The sequence below is a fragment of the Phoca vitulina genome, unplaced genomic scaffold, assembly GCF_004348235.1.
Source record: "Phoca vitulina isolate PV1807 unplaced genomic scaffold, GSC_HSeal_1.0 scaffold4, whole genome shotgun sequence".
Lineage (NCBI taxonomy): Eukaryota > Metazoa > Chordata > Mammalia > Carnivora > Phocidae > Phoca > Phoca vitulina.
Window position 1 is genome coordinate 6,186,071 of NW_022589707.1, and position 19,350 is coordinate 6,205,420.

The 19,350-nt window shown below is 45.8% G+C and overlaps 2 protein-coding genes across 8 annotated transcripts in view; one reads left to right on the forward strand and one right to left on the reverse strand.

Annotated features, from left to right (window-relative positions):
• The window catches only part of DENND11 (DENN domain containing 11), a 44,707-nt gene extending 41,696 nt beyond the window's left edge, over positions 1–3,011 (forward strand). The window contains exon 10 of the mRNA XM_032401437.1: positions 113–3,011. The gene's annotated coding sequence lies outside the window, so the exon portion shown is untranslated. The remainder of the gene's footprint in view (positions 1–112) is intronic.
• Positions 3,012–3,319: 308 nt separating this feature from the next.
• The window catches only part of AGK (acylglycerol kinase), a 111,384-nt gene continuing 95,353 nt past the window's right edge, over positions 3,320–19,350 (reverse strand). For 3 of the 7 annotated variants that reach the window (XM_032401441.1, XM_032401439.1, XM_032401440.1), the window contains exons 12-17: positions 18,693–18,750; positions 14,596–14,743; positions 14,092–14,189; positions 8,701–8,771; positions 6,714–6,798; positions 4,329–5,666 (exon numbers count right to left, since the gene is read on the reverse strand). In XM_032401441.1, coding sequence (XP_032257332.1) covers positions 5,529–5,666; positions 6,714–6,798; positions 8,701–8,771; positions 14,092–14,189; positions 14,596–14,743; positions 18,693–18,750 — 598 coding nt within the window. In that variant the 3' untranslated portion in view covers positions 4,329–5,528. Of the gene's footprint in view, positions 3,489–3,791; positions 5,667–6,713; positions 6,799–8,696; positions 8,772–14,091; positions 14,190–14,595; positions 14,744–18,692; positions 18,751–19,350 lie in introns of those variants that run through there. The other 4 variants (XM_032401443.1, XM_032401442.1, XR_004298991.1 and 1 more) reach the window with 3 other exon arrangements.

A 19,350-nucleotide genomic window follows, 5' to 3' on the forward strand; every position in this document is an offset into this window, starting at 1 on the left:
GTGGCAAGGTGCCTTATGGGGCCAGGAATCCAGGCTTAGGGTTTATTGGTGTCCAGCAAAATGTGACAGAGGCCTATTAAAGTGGGGTTTTTTTTTTTTTCCAATTCTGCAGGCTTGGCAGATGGTAATATTCAGCCTTGGAGAAAATGTCCAGTTGTGCTCTGGCGTAGGATTCTCTCTCCAGAAGGAGTCAGAAACGGTAGGATTTATCTCCTACGAGAACCAGAAGTGTGGGCCGGACGATGGTTTAGCATTAACGATGGCTTTCATCAGGCACGAAGCTCTCCTCGGGCCTGGTGTAGATCTGTCCACGGCGCCACCTGGGGCCTCGTCCGGTCCTCAGTCAGGACAGCCATGAACGAGAAGGCACCTGCCCCCCCCAACGACTGCCAGCCAGCATGGCAGCTCTTCTTCCGTTTGGCCAGGGAACGGGTGCTGAATTCATTGATCATGATAGAAATCATTGAGCCCAGAATCTGCATCTAGAACTTACCTTGTGTTGTTCCCCATGAACATCAGGATGGGAATTTTCAGGGTAGCACAGACCATTCTAAATACCACCTGTGCCGACTCATTTGTCAGCATAACTACCTGGTATTTTCGCCAGAAGATAAAGGTAAAGATGAATCATAGCTGAGTCGCTGTTTTTCATTCCGGTGGCTATGAGGATGAACTTGCTATTTGTCTTGATATGCTGAAAGCCTTTCCAACACAATAAAAAGATGAGATGATTCACCTTGAAGCTGAGGCCTGCAGGGAGCCTTCAGTAAAGGGCAGTCGTGAATTAAACTTTGGCGGGGCAGCAGCCCTCTGGATAGAGGCAGGGACCTCAGGGACCTTTTGTTTTCCTTTTTTTCTGAAACTGTATAGCCCAGGGAATGGATTGAGACGCTTTCTCCAAGTCCCTGGACAGATCAGACTTGCAGAGGTAAGGGGGCAGGAGGGTGCTGAATAAATTATAAGGCGATGGTCAGCTTGACCGTGAACTTTGCTTCGTTAGCCTATCAGTTCTGAAACAGGCAAGAAAGTCAATATGGGGACCAACGTGTCATGCAGGGGCTTTCACCTCCCTGTCGGGTTCCTCGCTAGCAGGCTCGGAATCTGTGAGGTCCAGCCCGAGGATCTTTCCAGTGCACCTCTCGGCGAGGCTCCTAGAGCCGGACGCTGCCCTCCGCTGGCCCGACCTGTTCCTTCTCATTTCAGGGAAACCCTTTTCTGATTCAGGTAGGGGAAGAGCAGGAGTCGAGGGCTCCTCTTACTCCTGAGTCGTGGATTTTTGGTATTCCATTCTAAGACTCATATACCTCTGTTCCCAGGAGCTGCTAGAGCACCGAGTGTTGGGAGAAAGGCTGTGAATTAATATTTTTCTTATAAGAAATGGGAGTCTATTTTTCTATCGATACTACTGTGTGATGAATGGAGTGTGCAGATGTTGAAATGGAAGGAGATTTCAAAACTATAAGCCTCGAAATGCGGAAGTTTTGTCATTTGGAAGCAACTGAGACCCCATAAAAGTTTTATTACTTGTTTGAGAGCATGAATAAGGAGACGGTGCTGTGAAGTATTAACCACACTCTCTCGGAGATGAATGTGATGGTCCTGGGGAGGATGACGCAGTCCCTGACCTTAAGGAAAATTCTTTTACAAAGCATGTAAACGTGATAATGCTGACTAGTGAGCCTCTTACTGGAGCGGTGTGGTTTTATAACCTGGCACTTTAATTCTTTTCTGGAGCCGGAATACAGGGGCAGTTGGATGAAACTGCACATTTAGAAAGGAAGTAAGAATTTTCTAGTGCTTATAAATGATGATGGGGAAATAAAGCCCTTTAGAGTTATCCTAGAAGCTCAGCATAACATGGGCTATTAGTGGTAACATTACCTAAATTCAGAAAATTTATTTACTTACCACGGTAGAAGGATAGGTGTGAATTACTTACGTTGGTTGTAGAATTCAGGTTTAGACTAACGATACATTTACTCTGCTTTTTTGAGGACAGGTGGGAAACACAGGGGTAGGTTAGGGCCTTAGAAATTAGCCAGGGATGATCCACAAAGTGAAAAATCCACACAGTGGTCACTGAGTTAGCTGGTTGCAAATATATTTCATTGATGTTGGAGTGAACACTTCCTTAGGCCAAATCAAGCGAAGATAAAAGCAGACAAAAATTTTGAAGGCGGCATCAGGAATAGTTTATATAGGGTGCCCACAAAGACCATCATTAGGAAGGGTGTAGATTCTGTGCTTCTGAACAGACTAGGGGTGGAGAGGAAAGCAAAATTAACCCCCTATTTACCCAAGCTTGTTGGCTAAATTTTTTGTTACACGTCCGGGACATAAACCTTTTCTGAAAAAGGAATAGTTGTAGCCTTGGAAAAATGGTTTTTCTATTTTTCCCCCGTTAGGATCAGCATAGCCTCCCTTTCGCCTTAAGTGTCAACCCCCTATTTTGATTAATACCCCAGCATCAGAGTTAGAGCAATAAGAGACACTATTTTTGTTTAAATTCTTTACCTCATAGTATGAAATTAGTAAGACCGTTGATGATTTTACCCTGAATACTGGTGCAGAGAGGTATGTTGTTCTGTTTCGAATGGTAAGAATTTTAATGGCCTAAAGAAAGCTGGGGTTAATCCTGAAGCTAGGAGTAAATGTTTACCTGATTTTGTTCTGTGGTACCAGTAACATCCGTGTATATCCTGTCTGTATATATCTGAGCCAAGTTGTGGGCAGAGAGGTTGCTAGAACTATATTTACAGAATACGGTTTTTACAATTAAAATTCACATTTTAACACGAGCATGTGTGCTGCTGTCCTTCCCTGGCCCGAGAGATGGAGTCTGTGCAGGAAGGAGGGGTGGCCCGGGGTAGGAGCAGGACCGGAACGCGGACCTCACGGTGACGACGGAGCCCCCGCCCGGCGCGTCTGGTGCCTGTTCTCCGTAAACCACCTCCAGCTCCCGGGGCGCAGAGCCGGGCCTGACCGCGCCGTCCGGGAGAGCCAGCTCTGCACGCACGCCCGCGGCCACACGCTCGTTTTAAGGCAGTGCGGGGTAGGTTCCTAACGTCGCTGGCTCTTGTGTTCAAAGCCGGCTTCCTCCTCCCCGAGGTCCGTGACCGCCCGTCTGACGTCCCCTACTTCCTCGGGCTGGGGCAGAACGGAGGGAAGGCCTTGCGTGCGTAAAGAAAGTGCCAGCACGTCGTACGTACAGCTGTGTGCGCGGCCCAGCCACGGCGCTCAGCACACGGCTTGTGTATAGAACACATCCGCTGGGCTATTAGAACTCATCCTAGCTTTTGAGTAGAGCCTTGCAGGTTTGTGCATACAGGAGGTGGGGGTCCCCAGCTCTCCGCATCCGGGGCCGGGCTGACAGGGCGCCCTCTGCGCTGCACTGTGGCTGTGTCCTTCCCGTGGACGCTGTGCACCAGGACCGTGGCAAGAACAAGGCCGTGACCGATAAGGAAACCGTTGTTCTCGCAGGAGCTAGCCTGAATCAAGAAAGCGAAATCCCCAGCAGGGATCACCGATTTCAAAAGGGATAAAAATAGTGATCTCTTAAATACCCTTCCCCGATCCTACATCCCGTTATTTCACCGGGCGGATCAGAATCGCTAAACGGACGCCCCGGTAGCCAGCCGATCAAGGACGAAGCCAGCCAGCTTCTGTGCTGCTCCTTCACAATCTATCAGAAAACCACGATGGTCCAGGACTCCCCTGGCTCCTGGAGAAACGTTCCCCCTCCCCTCTGTGGGCACTGGGGAGCGGCGCTCCTTGTGCAGGTTCACACGCACCTGTTTCTGGGCGGTGAAGCAGCGCTTGTAACCCCTCTGAAGAATCAGAACTGAACAGGTAAGCCTGGTGGTTTGTGAGCTTTCTTCATATGCTTTATAATCCTTCTAAGCATTGGTCTTCACTCTCCAAGGGATTCATGGGCAAGGTGTACGCGTACGGTCCGAAAACTGATCTGCCTGGGGAATGAGCCTGTGGCCAAAGCCTGTGAGTTCTGCTTCCCATTTCCCCCCTTCACCCCCATCCTCCCTCCTCATCCATTCTGGGCATTGCCCTCTGGAGTATGGAAACCTCGGGGGCAACCAAACACAGGAAAATCCTGATAGTACTATTAAAAATCAATGATTATAAAGCCTGGCTTACAGATCCTTAGCAAATCAGGTACTTTCTAGTTCTCTGCTTTCAACAAACTAAAGGAAGATCTAATCAAGCTACTGAGTTCAAAGAACTGTATGACGTTAGAATTCTTTGTCTTGTCTAATTTAGGTGCTTAGATCTACAAAAAAATGAAACAAGGACTGTAAATGGTGTTGAGTCCTGTTTTAATCTTAGCTGTAAATAACGTTCTTGAATTCAAAGTGTTTGTTAGTTTTTAATTATCAAAAATTCGCAGTATTGTTTTCATCAGTTGTATTGCAGTAATTATAACAGTTAATCCTGTACTGAGTTAACACTAAAAAATTATTTCCATGTATATTTTTTGTTGGCAAGAAAATAGGGCAAGTGATAAAATTTCAGGCCTGAAAATAGGTTACATTATGATAGCATTCTTTGCTGAAAGCAGAATAGAAATACCAAAGAACCTATTGGTTTATGTTAGTAAATGGAGAATAAGTGTCAAATTGCTGTACATTTAAATTGCACCAAATATGTTTAAAAGAGTGATATAACAGTTTTATTTTAAAATAATATTTACATGACACCAGGAAACACATACTTTGGCAACTCTTAAGTTGATATCTGGAAAGTGAGGGGATACATGATCTTTCAAAATACTTTTAGGGGGTGCATGAGCATAATAGTGGGGGGTATGCTTTACAACGCTGAACAGGTGAGGTTGGGGGACCTCTTAGAATAGAAGCACCTGGGGGAGGGTGCCTGCTTTTTAAAAATGCAGATTCCTGGGCCCCAGCCTGAGTGACCAGGATTGGGATGGGCCCCAAGCCCGTCAGTTTTCAACATGCACCCCCAGGTGGTTCTCATGCAAACCCATAGTTAAGCACTACTATAAAAAAATAATATAAACTAGCCATTTACAGTTTTTCAGCCTTGGCTGAAGAGGGAAACACCTCCCCTGTTTTTGGATTGAGGGAAGAACTGAAACAAGCTTAATTTGAATCTGAGCTCAGAAAGTAGCAGCACCCATGGAGAAGCCGAGAAAAAGGACAGCAGCCGGGGGGGGAGGGGGAAGGCCCCGACCGTGGCTGCACGTGTGGGGACGACCGAGGTCGGGCCCTTTCCCAGCGGGGGGGCAGGGAGGGGGGCCTTCTCTCCGGGCTGGGTCGCGCGTGAGGCAAACCACCGCGGAGGAGGGAGCAAGGCGCACAGCCAAGGCTGAGCATGCGCTAGCAGGAGGCTCGGAGGACGGCGGGGGGGAGCACTGCGAGGGCAGGGTACTTGCCATGGAGGTGCCCTGGGGTCCTGTGACAACACTGCGGGGACAGGGGAGGCTTCAGTTCCCTTGTGGTCCCATCTGAGGCCTAAAGTGCAGCGTGGGGGCGGCCGGCTCCCCCAACGGCTCACGGGGCCGCGCTGGGCAGCAGCTGTCCCCTCTTCCTGGGATCGCAGAAGAACTGCAGCTTCCTGGGGAGCAGCTTCACCTCCACGGGCATGGCCTCGTACTCCTCACTGTCGATGCTGAAGGAGCCCCCCGTTCCCTGTGGAGAAGAGGAGAGGGGGGTCTAGCACCTCTGCACCAGGAGCCGCTCACCACAGCACAGCATCCTCTCCGAGGACGGAGACGGGCACGGGGCTGCTTCTGGAAATCTCCCAATTCTGCCATCTGCTTTTTGTCTTGGGGGGTGGGGGGGGGGGCTTCTATCGCCTCCCAGAGTATTTTGGGATTTGAGAAACAAGGCCATAATTTAAAAATATTTACTAGGATACAGGGGTCCTGCCACACCTTCCAGGAATTCGTTAACATACAATGTTATAGGACCTTGTCGGCCCTCATCTTAGGAAAGCTGTGATGCCCACTGGATTATTTACATGGTTCTTCTTTAGGACTTACTAGCTTTATCCCTCAAGTACAGCAGCATTAATGTTACAGATTCTATAAAACCTTCCATAATTCATGCATTTAGTTCAACATTTGCTATGCTGAAACTACCGGGCCAACCACTCTGGGGGATAGCGTCTGTTTTCCTACAGTCCTCTCTGAATACCGTAGGGTAACGGGCCGGAGTCTGCAGAGGCCGTCTGTGGTAACTTTCTCCTGAGGCATGACTCCTAGAATAACTATAGAATTTAGATGATATTCCTAATGTTTTCCCCTCTTATATAGGTTATTCTAAGCTTGGCATTTTATACTATAGGAAAACTCAGTGCCATCCCAAAAATGGTTTCCAGATCCTGTGTTTAAAAAAAAAAAGTAGGATCCATGATGAGTATCTGCCAACTAGAGAATTCCCTGTGTCTTACAACACGGTAACCTCTGCACAACGTCCATTCAGAAAAATAAAGGCTCAGGAGATGTAAAGATCACATAGAACTGTGGCTTACAAATGCTGGAAATCTTCAGGAGTCCCCCGCTCAGCCCCAGACTCAGAAGGGGATCCTCTCATGTCTTCAAGTATCCCTGAACATCACCCAGAGCCTGGCCAAGTGCTCAGCCCATACCAGGCGCCTAGACATGAGGGTCTGTTCACAGAAAGGAAGACGGACCGAGAATGAACCCGAAGCTGTGGGACGGGAGCCCCACTTACCTCAGGAAGCAGCAGAGTGCACTGGCTGGCCTGGAGACACTCAGTGCCGGCCACACGCAGCTTGGGGTCCCTCACCTTTCTGCTTCTGTCGGTGTAGGAAAAAGCACGTTTGGACACCAGGGCGGGCAACTGCATTCCAATCACGAGAGCACAGCCAGTTCTTTTGTTGAGCTTAAACAGACGGACTCATGCTATGCTGAACCTTGGGTTTTGTGAATAACTTTCCCACAATGATTCTTGCTCAGCAGTGTGATGTATTCTAGATTGAGAAGGTTAACTTGCTGTAGAGAACTGTGTGTGAAGTTAAGACCGAGTGATTTTGTACCTAATTCATGGGCTATTAAAAATCCTTTTAAAAATTAGAATGAAAATTATTTTAGGGAAAGTACTAAACTTGTGTTATTTGGTACTTGTGAGTCTATCATTACTTGAACGAGAAAACATTTTTTATTCTAAAGCAGACATTTCTTTTACATATTACATATGAACAACCAGTTCTTTCTGATTTTCTATATTCATATTAACAGTCTGCTTAGCATACTACTGTCTTTACCTTGGAGTAAAACTATCAGCCTACACACACACACTCCTCATGCACATATATCCTTGGGAGCCAGTCGTGGTCAGTGGAAAGAGTAAAAGCTAATCCAAGTAAATTAGTCCATTCTTTAGCATTAAATGATAACATTAATTGTTTAGTATATGAAGCTTCAGAGTTTTCTAGAGCAACCTCACAATGTTCTATTCCAGTACCCAGAGGAAACAGACATTACTTAACCTCACTTCCTGTAGAGACCAAAGGTAACCGTGTTCCTGCCGCTGAAGATGACAGCAGTGATGCAGACCATAATGACTCACCTACAGTAAGCAACATAATTGGTTTTTCTTTCTATTTCTGGATGTCAGTATTATGAAGGAAATTTGAGAACAGCTGGCCCCGTGGGCCCGACTCTCAATTAAGACAGTGTGAGACTTCTGGTCACTCTCGAGAAAGGAAAGGCTTTCCCTTTCTTCCTTCTACTACAGATACAGCAAGGAGATCAAAGGCTGCAGAATCAGCTATTCAGCATCTGAAGAATTTGTACCAAAGGCAAGATCAACGCAAACCAGTGAAAGACGTTCTGCTGCCCGTGCGGTGCAGATGACGAGTAGCCATGGAGACCGCGGGGCTCCGGCAGAAATGTCTGCTCCCTACGTGGGCACAAGAGGGAGCTCTGAGACAAAGCACCAGACAACCTCGGCTGAGCAGATTACCAGTTGGCATGGCAACACGTGGGCTCCTAGGATGTGCTGAAGCTGGGTGGGGGGTTTAGAGCATTCTTAACCAATAAAACTCCGGCAGAGGTCGGGCTTAACAAATCAGACAGGACTGGAGGATATTTTCTAGTGGAAAAGGGAAAAGCCTGGAGATTGTGCGAAGTACTCCATACCTTTTCAGGTTTTCCATTACTGCCCTGCAAGTGGGGCAAGGTGGTCTGACGTGAGCAGTAACCGATACAGTGAAGTGCTTCACCGCGAAAAACACTTTGCCACACATCCTCTCATTTGAGACTCAAAAACAATCCTGAGGTAGTTAGATGTGATTACAGTATTCCGTTCCATACACAGAGAAAAGGATCCAGAGAAGTTAAAGGATCTGTCCAAGTCGTGAGGCCAGAACGTGGCGGAACTGAGATCTGTAGCCAGCAACTGTGACCCTGAAGCCAGAGTTCTGGACACTGGGCCAGGCGCCCATGAATCCTTATTCTCACTGGAAAGGCAGCTTGCCCCCACACTCGGGTTTTTTCCAAAACGAACAGGAAAAGCCAAAGTAGGAGGAGAGGTACATTCTACGTGTCAACCCAAACACTTGAAAGAAAGAGGCTACACAGTCCCCAAACCACAGAAGTCCTCCATTGCTATCTTAGACTTCATGGGGATCCGGAATAGTACGTGCTAGAATACGAACTACTTAACCCGCATTTCCTACAAACCCCAGCCCACTTACCCTATAGTTATGAAGTCTCCTTTGCTGACAGTGTCGGGTTCAATGCAGATGTTCATAAAGTCTTCTTTGCTCTGCAAGGTCAAAAAGACTAACATTAATACTCTACATTTTGGCTAATGCAGCCTGTTGTCCTCCTTTAGTCTCAGAGGTTCATATTTTAAAGCTGTTTATTATACAGAGACCTTTACTTTTAGTAACTTAATCTTGAATATATTTCTTTCTTTTTTACATTAAGACCCTACTGAAGTATAATTTACATACCATAAAACTCATCACCTCATCACTGCTTGCTTGGTTCGTTGGTTTTTTTTGTTGTTTTTTTTAAGATTTTATTTATTTATTTGACAGAGAGAGACACAGCGAGAGCAGGAACACAAGCAGGGGGAGTGGGAGAGGGAGAAGCAGGCTTCCCACTGAGCAGGGAGCCCGATGCGGGGCTCCATCCCAGGACTCTGGGATCATGACCTGAGCCGAAGGCAGACGCTTAACGACTGAGCCACCCAGGTGCCCCTGTTTGGTTGGTTTTTACTACCCAGATAAGCTAAACAAAAACTCAGGTTTGTCGGAACTCGGAGTAGGAGGTTTGCGAAGCCCCGACACTACTCGTCACAGATGTTGTGGTCTCTGGGGCTCCCTCCCCGGGGGTCAAGTTCCAGCCCGTCTACCCCAGCCAGCCTCCCTCCTCACTGTGCGTCAGCATCACACCACACCTGCTGGATCAGCTTCTTGGTATGCAGAGCCCAAGTATGTGCGGGTTTGTTGGTTTGTTTGGTTAAAGATTTATTTACTTGAGAGAGAGAGAGTGAGCGCAAGTGAGGAGAGGGGCAGGGGAAGAGAATCTTCAAGCAGAGTCCCTGCTGAGCACAGAGCCTGACTCGGGGGGCTCGATCTCACAACCCACGAGATCAAGACCTGAGCTGAAACCACGACTCAGACGCTTAACAGACAGAGTCACCCAGGTGCCCCCCAAGTATGTGTTTTCAAATGTTCTACGTGCTGTTTTGATATGCAACCAGAGTTGAAGAGCAGCAATCCATTTCTGCTATAGTAAATTTTAAAAACTTCTCATTACCGTCCACCAAAAGCTCTAGAAGAACTGAGCTACAAGGAAGTGGCTGTAAAACCAGACCGGGTCCTTGGAGCACTCCCCCCAGTTTACTACCAGTTAGTGGCTAACAGTACAAACCTGGCTCTCTATAAATCAGAACCAATACTTCTGTGACTGCTTCAAATACAGGTACTGTTTCTTTTTGGACAGGTTCAAAAATCTGTAGCCCCAGGATAATCCATGAGCTGCTGAGAGTGGACAGCCTTTGCCGAAGAGTAAAGAGCACTACCAAAACGCAGCTCTCTCTCTCAGCCCGGAATCACAGAACATACAGGGGATGACTTGGCTCTAAGTTCACCTTTTATGCAGCAACTTACTGAGTGTCAACTACCATAAACTCTTCCAGGTGCTTGGGTTACATCAATGAACTAAAAAACCAAGTATTTCTGCTTACAAAGAATTTATCTTCTACTGGGAAGAGTGGAGGGAATAAACAAAAATAAATAAATAAAATCTAACCATAATAATGAGTTACAGAATATATTCGAAGCATGTTAGAATGTATCAGTACAAAAACAGTAAATTATATATAGAGAGAAATGGTAAATTACGAAACATATTAGAAAATAAGTATATTAGAAGTATATGAGAGTTCATTAGAAAAATGAGAGAAAAGAATACAGAAACACCAGATGGTGTGGGTGGTAGGGGTGACATTTTTATTTTTTTATTTTTTGAAGATTTTATTTATTTGTCAGAGAGAGAGACAGCACAAGCAGGGGGAGTGGCAGGTTCCCGCTGAGCAAGGAGCCCGATGTGGGACTTGATTCCAGGACTCTGCTTAACCGACTGAGCCACCGAGGCGTCCCACAATGAAACCTCTCTGTCTACATCAGAAGTCCGACAACGACGCCTGCTATCACTACGTCTACTGAACACTGTAGTGAGGTCCTGGCCAAGGTAGTAAGGTGAGAGAAAAGATCAGAAGGCTAAGTATTTGAAAGGAAAAACAAAACTTGCACTATTTGCAGTTGATATGATTGAATCTATACAAAATCCAAAGGAATCCATAAAATAAACTTAGTAAGAATTTAGTTATAAGGTTGCTGATTCAGTATAAAAAAGGCAATTACATGTCCATCTAAATCAAATATTTAAAAACGAAATTTTAAGGATACTATCTACAATAGCATCAAAAATTAAGATAACCAGGAATATATCCAGCAAAAGGCAAAATATTAGAACTATAAAACCTCACTAAAAGGCATTCCCAGCCTAATGAAGAGCCATGCCACGTTCACGTAACAGAAGAGTCAATAGTAGAGAAGTATCATTTTTCCTCAAATTGATCTACAAGTTCAGTGTAATCCCGTGATCAATATAACAGATTTTTATGTGGAACTTAATAAAAGAAACCTTTTGAGGGATTTGTAGAGGCCAAAGAGCCAAAAGTAGTCAAGAAACTCTTTAAGAAGAAAAACATAGAGGGACTTACTATAAAACAATGATAATCAAAAGCGTAGTAGTAACAGGTTTAGACGAACAGAGCAACTGAAGAGAGAACCTACAAACACGCCCGTGCACATCTGCTCTCACAGCATAAGAGGGGCTTACTGCAGATGGGGGAGGGGGAGGAAGAGTATGTTCAGTAAATGGTGCTTGGACAACTGGCTTTCTATGGGCAAAGATTATAAGCCTTACCTTACCTCCATCATTCGCAAAACTCAATTATAGGTGAAAGTGTTTCTCTTTAAAGTAAAAATAGAATCATATGATGTATATCACACCAGCCTGGTTTTTCATTTAACAATATATGATGACTATCTTTCCGTGTCAGTAAACAGAGAACACCTTAAATAAATGTACCAGAATGGATTTAATCAGTCCCCTGGTTCATTTGTTTCACATATTTTGCTATTATAAATACAGAGCACAGAGCTGTACGAGAGATCCTAATTTCCACACATTGCACACCCCTTAAAGCCTCTTTGACTCTGAATGTACTTTTTTAAATGATAAATGAGTTTGGAGCTATCACATGGCAGCTTCATTGTCTTTGAATATTTTCTTGCATTTGCTTTTATTTTTACGAAGAGGTGTGGAAACAGAAAATGAATGTACTGCTCCTTGTGATAAGCGGCACAGAATCTTACACTCTCATAATTGGCACTGAGATCAAAAGCACTCGGCACTCTGCATGTGGCTAATCTGGGGCCACAATCACACCCTCAACCGAACTCCATCCATTCATTGGTATTCCGTCATCAGAGAAAAGAACAATGTAAAAAGAACAAGAACAAAACACTAGAAATACCTATTATCAGAGATGGGGTATAAAAGCAATGTATAATTAGAAATTTTATCTTTCTTTTTGAAATTCCTCTGGAATATAATCTATTTTTTTCAACCTTAATACATTTTCACCAGTGTTTGCAGAATTCCATCATGTAAGAAATAAGGGAATGGCGACACTATGTATGTGTGTGCATCTGATTATTCCTGTAGGAGAAATTCCTAGAAAGAGAAGCACACCCTGGGCCCTATTAAGTCTGTTTTAGATGCTTCAGAGAGACCAGCAAGACACCATCAAGAAAGGGTGTTCTGATTTACAGTTCCAGCAGAAATGCATTAGCACCCATTTCCCACCCACACCAACACGGCACACCCTAGCATGCTTAATTTAGGACATTTCGTTGTTATTTTAATTTGCATTTCTTTGATGTGAGCACTTTTTCTGTTTCCTGACCTATTACATGCATATAAAAGTATGTAAAATTCTCAGGGCAGTGGCTGGCAGATAAGTACATATTCAGCAAATAGAAGCTATTTTTCCATGTTTATTTCCTTTGTGAATTTCTAGTCTTGTCCCCTGCCTGTTACTTATAGGAGTCCTTTGTCTATTTCTTAAGAGTCTGTTGTAAGGAAAGCTATTAACTCCTGCTGTATCACATTCTTTTTCCCAATCTGTCCTTAAAAATTTTGTTTATAGTTTCTTTAATCGTAAGTAGACAAATGCATCAATATGATTTTTGCCTTAGACACCATGCTTAGAAAGGCCTGGTCCTCCCCTGCGTTTATATTGATAATCACCTTGATTTCACTCTAGTGCTTCATGATTTTCCTAATTTAACTCTTCAATCCAACCGGAACTTAGAAGGTGAAGGGAGCTGTGTTACCCACATGTTATACAATGGACATATGTTACTTTTCTAATTAGAAAGCAACTCACTACTCTACTAACGTCGGAGTCGAACTCCGGGCTGCATGCGTACGTTCATCACCACGTTCAAGTCTACATGCAGTTTCCAGACGGACCAGGTCAACTGTGCACAGACGACCTGGATCTGCATAAAACCTGATCATAGTAATGGGTCCACAGGACAGGGTAACTTTTCTATTCACATTCTTGCTCATACAAACTACTCAGGTTTTTTCTACAGCAGGGATCAGAAAACTCTAGACGGCCAGGGAGTCGGTATTTGGGGCTTTGGGGCCAGAGAGCCTGTGGCAACGACTCGACTCTGCCATCAGGACATGAAAGCAGCCACAGACAGCACGTATATGGATGAATGTGGCTGTTCCAAATAAAACTTTTCTTATGGATATTGAAACCTGGATTTCGTATTCTTTCTGTGTATCACAAAAAATTCTTTTGATCTTCTCACAACCATTTGAAGATGTAACATCAATTCTTAGTTTGTGTGCCACCTAAACAAAAATAGGTGGCAGACCAGTTTGTCAATCTCTGCTTTATTTCGACATTTTTCTGGTGTCTAGTCAATAGGAGCACCATCCAGAACTTTCTGCACTGACGGAAAGGTTTTGTATCTGCACTTTCCAGTACGGCAGCTACTCACCACATATGGCCTATGGGCACTTGAAATGAATGCTAAATTTTATTTAATTCAAACAGCCACGGGTCTAGCAGCCACCACACTGGACCGTGCCTGTCAGCAGGGCGGACTCTATGTATATGTGTATATATATTTTTTTCTCCTGGGGACCTAAATCCACATACTTAATATCATCACAAAAATAATGGGTATTCACTCAAGTAAAAGTTCCACAATTTTTTATTCCTGAGACAAAAGGGAGCAGGCTAACTTTTCATTTCTAAAGGCCTTCTGCCCTCAGTTCTCAGAAAGCCTGGTGGCTCCGACGCAGTGCCCGCCCAGCCTGAAGCTACTGCCTCACTCCGCTGTTCTTCCTTAAACACCACACCACACCCTCTTTTCCCTGATCCTTTCCTCTCTCCCCCAAAAGGGTAAAAAGAAAAATACCCACTTAGCGGAAGAGCATGCAGTCCCACAGCAAAGGCTTGGCTAGTAAAAAGGCGCCCTCACCGTCAGGTCAAGCTGACTGTTCCGCGTCGTGATGGACAGTTCGATGGTGGACAGCTGCACTTCCTTCCAGACCTCGGGGCTCGCCTCTTGGGAGAGCGCTGTGTGGGGAGCAGATTCAGGTCAGTGTCTCCCGCTAACGTTCCATCACTCCCGCACCAACGGCCAGCTGCTGGCGCTCAGCTTGGCCCGGACCCAGGCCTGCCCGCGGACCCTCCACCTCAGTTTATTTATTTCATAGTTTCTTACACACAGGATGAAGAGCCAGGCTCAAAATGCAGTCTCTATACCCGAAACATCCCTACCAGAGCAGCCACAGACACATAAAAGTCAGTCATGGTCTGTCACCAAGGACGCATGCGTGGGACAGCGCAGGTTTGGGTCCTGCTGTGGCACAGGGGCCCTCGAAAGGCTTCTCCTGCACCAGGCAAGCGGCTCACACTGACGTGGGGGCTGCTTCAGGCAGCCCTGCACCGGCCAGGCCTCTGCAGCCAGCATGCGGCTCACCGTCCTGCGGCTGTGCCCAGTATGACGCGAGCCTGCGTAATATTCTCCTGTACAAAGATGGCCGCGGAGGGGTCTCGTCTGCTGCCCTGGGAGGTCTCTCCGTAGGTCCCGTGTATGAGATAGATGCTTGATGTGTCTGAGGCCACTCCTTTCAACGTGAAGAGAGAAAACTTGTCAGGCACACCCAAGGCCAAACCCCGGGAGGAGCTCTGCAGAGGTTAGTGACCGACCCAGGCCTGCCTGAAGGCGAGTCAGTCATCTCACTGAATGGCATGAGCTCTACCCTGGAGCTTGGAGTCCTCAAGCTTGCTTTTCCGTCTGAAGGCCGATCTTGACAACCATGAACTCAGACTCTAGATTGTCTTTTACTTCCTGACACCCCAGTCCAGTCTCATCAGTGTCCACAGGAATAGTTACAACACCCCCCTAGTCACTCAGCCCCTAATGTCCTAAGCCCCCAGCCACCCATTTCCATGGCCACATCCTGGTCCTTCCTGTTACCCAGAACTATTCCATCCTAGAAATCTAAAACCTTGATATCCTACTCTCTAACCACGTCCCATATTCTTCTGGTTTTTTTGTTTTTTTTTTTTTGACTGATTCTTTTGGGCCCAGTATGTCTCTCAGGGTGACCCACTCCCCTGTTCTCAGGCTTCCATGTGGTAAATTACAAAGGAGTAACAATTCTGGCTCTTCTCTCTCTCTCTCTCTCTCTCTCTCTCTCCCCCCATGAAAGTGGCTGTCCTGGGGACTCACTGCTTCCTCATGCAGTCGGCTTCCTATGGCAGTGTCTGCCCTGAAGGAGATGTTTTAAGGGGATGAATTCAATTTGGAATATTTGGAAATCTGATTGTGACCGCATTCTCTAAGCTGTGTCCTTTACTCCTGCTGACATTTATAAAGCTGGTATTTTGATCTCCATCTGCCTGGTTCCTGCATTTGCTTTCATAACTTGGTTCAAACTCAGAAGAGGAAGAGAGGGGTGTTGTTTTTTTTGGCCCCTGAAGATCCAACCCCACACCAAATTTCCAATCCCATTGAGAATTCCAGTCCCTGACTAAACCATTTTCCCTCAGTGCCTAAACTTTAAGTCACTCTTTTCCCATCACTGCTGGTCCTCCTGTGTCTTTGGTGTTACATCATACGTGCCCCGAAAAGCCCCTATTCTGGATCAATCCTGTACTAGGTTTCTGTACTTGCACGTCATGGCTCCATGTTACTAGAGGGGCAATCCGGGTAAGTACACCCGTGCCAACTTCAAATTCTTGGTCTCGGGTCCTCAATGCCACTCGATAATCCTTCCAAACCTCCCTATTTTCATCTCTCTTCAAAATCCCCCTACCACTACCACCCACTTCATTTTCAACAGATCACCTTGCTTCCCACACTTCAGTGAGACCATCTCACTTCAGTGAGAACCTCAGTGAGAACTGCCTAATGCTCTATAAATTTGTACCTGGACCTCTGCTCTAGTTCTCTCCTTCTCAAGGAAAAAGGCATCCCTTCCTCTGTCCAAGGCTGACTGGGCACCGTGGGCCCCGCGCCCTCCGACCTGCACGTGGGTTTTGCTGACTCAGCCTGGCTCTGCGTCTCCTTGTCTCTCACCTCTTCCCTTTCTTCCTGAACACATGAGAATTCCAGCAGATCTTTATTACTCACCACGACAGCCTAAACATACCACTCATAGGCCTTTTGTTTCAGGGTAGAAAGACACGGCTCTCTCTCCAATCAATAAAAACAACACTCCGCTGGCCCCATATTTCTCACTAGCTTTTGCCTTTTCTATCTCCTTCCCTACAAAGTGAGGCCTCTTGAAGGAGCGGCCCAGCCCTGCTGTCTGTGCATCTTTCTCTCCCTTTATCCCCTAACTCTCGTTGATGGGGCTCAGCCCCTCCACTTAAGAGCTGAGCAAACCTTCAGAGGCTGCCGAGGTCAGCGGGCACTTTCCCGTCCTGATTCCGACTCTGTGCTGCCGCTTCTTGACGCTCTGGCGCCCACTGGCTAGCGTGTCTCTCTCACGGGGGACTCACGGGGCCCTCCCCGGGCGGCTCTGCGGCTCTTCACATGCTTCCATTCCTCTGGGCTATCCCTGGCCTGTCTGCACCATATGCCAAACGGAAAATTTCATCTTCACACAGGTGATCCTACTCTAATATTGTCAGCATTCAGGGAAAACTCTAGTTAGCAAACTAGTCCGGACCTCATCACTTCTCACCTGGCTTACTTGAACCATCTTCTATCTGGTACTCTTGTCTTAACCATCCACATGCAGTCACTTGTCTACACTGGTGACAAATAACTTTTCTAAAACGCAGATCCGCTCATGTCTCTCCCATGCTTAAGACTCAGTAACTCTGGGCGCCTGGGTGGCTCAGTTGGTTAAGCGACTGCCTTCGGCTCAGGTCATGATCCTGGAGTCCCTGGATCGAGTCCCGCATCGGGCTCCCTGCTCGGCAGGGAGCCTGCTTCTCCCTCTGACCCTCCCCCTTCTCATGTGCTCTCTCTCTCATTCTGTCTCAAATAAATAAATAAAATCTTTAAAAAAAAAAAAAAAAAAAAAGACTCAGTAACTCCCCAGCGCTTTCATGGTGAAAGTCAGCCGCGGCATCCTAACCTGCCACGTCCTCCTCTCCCCTCCTCCCCTCCCCTCCTCTCCCCTCCAACCCTCCCTTCCTGCCCTTTTGTTGCCCCCCTGGCCACGGCCACGTGACATCACGACCACTTCACATGTCCCGGCTCCTCCACCTGGAATGCCCTTTATCTAGTCCTATGTAGACTCAAACTTGAGTACAAGTGTTCCCTGCCCTGGGAAGGTTGCTGCCCCTGAGCCAGATATGAATGCCCCTGCCCCCCAATCTGCTCCCACCTTATCTTTCCATACGCTCTCCCAGAACTTGCCAGACCCCTGATTTACTGGTCCCTCACACTCCCCAAACGTGCATCCTCCTTGAGGTCAGGAAACCTGCCTTACTTGACTTTGTATTCCAAGCAGATAGCAGGACTGGCCACACTAGATATTTAATATTTAATAACTGCTGAAGAAATGCTGGAAAGAGGTTACATTCTCCCTGACTTGACAACTTAAAAACGCAGCTACTCTACTCTCCCTAACTGCACCCCCACTCCACCACTGAAATTACTCCCTTAAGCAAGAGTAACAATGCATTTTACTAAAACGGTCTGCCTTCAGTGTAGAAAGGCATTGCCCTCCGAGTTCATGTTCATAATCATGTTAATCAGCTACCTCCAGTACTTAAGCATTTTTTTACATTTCTTTAACACAACAAGAATTTATTTAGAAGGTGAAGGGACCTGTTTTCCAAATGTTATATAATGGACATACATCACTTTTATAATTAGAAAAACACTTGATGCTCTGAATATTAACATTAGAACCAATATTTTCACTACAAACTTCATAAGCCAATTTTCAGATTGACCTGCCAACTTTTGAATACACTGCTTTGATTTGCATAAAAGCTGAACACGGGATGTTATCCACAGGTAAGGATGACTGTGCTATTAGCATTTTCATCAATACACACTGTTCAGCTTTTCTCTATGCCAACATTTTTCAGTGGACGGGCTATCGTAGCAGTGCCCGATGGAATGTTCTCTGACGTTGGAAATAGTCTCTATTTGTACGGTCTAAGACAGTAACCACTACCCATATTTTGCTAGCACAGTTTGAAACCTACTCTATTATACACAAGCCTGTTCAATTACATACTTTCAGATGCAAATCTTCAATTCATTTCCAGATACTAATGTAGATACCCTTACAAATAATTGATAAGATATAGGTCATTCTGCTCCAGGTTTGTCTGGCAAGAGTGAGTGAATAAGTAAGCAAAAGGAAGTGGAATATCAAAGAGAAATTAAGTATGAGTTTGGTAAGGGAGGGAATGAGCTGGTAGATGAGGAGTGACGGCTTATCCAACAGGAATGCTTCCCGCATTCGTATCTAAGTAAATATCCCCCATTTGGAACAGGTCAGATGTATCTGTAGCAGGGATTTTTAAAAACCCAAATCCACACATCATAGAGTAACAACAAAATAACACAGGGGAAACTTCTACACTGGAAATTGCATTTACCTTAAGCGTGCTGAAGAAGTGAGCTGCTTTGGTTTTCAGAGGCCCGAGATACCAGTACCTGAGGAAGATCAAGACAAAAATCTGATTAGAATATTAAGAGAACTATCAACGTGATAGACACCATTCACGAAGGACAGTACGTTAAAACTGCACCTCTACTGTGGATACTCTTCACAATCACCTCTAGTGTGAGGGATGTACTATGAATTACTCTCTACTCACAGCTCTGGAGGCCTGGGGATTGTGCTTTAGCAGAAAAAAGCAGGACAGTTTTTAATCTGCATTTCAATGTCGTGTCAAATAGGGCGTAATTAGTTACACAGTGCATAGATCTTTGCAATTTACAAGAAATACATAATCAGCGTCTCCCTGACTCTCTCAATTCACAGGTATCACCGTAATATACACTTTCAACCACAGAATGTAGCAGAGTCTACATTCAAAAGAGCAATGAGTGGAGGATGATGAAACCACAATGAGATGCAGATGCTGGGTGGTCTGGTGTGTGACTCACATGCTAAATGACTGGATCCTGCATACCATGTTCTCTCTCTCTCTCTCTCACACACACACACACACACACGCTAAATGACTGGATCCTGTACACCATGTTCTCTCTCTCTCTCTCTCTCTCTCTCTCTCACACACACACACACAC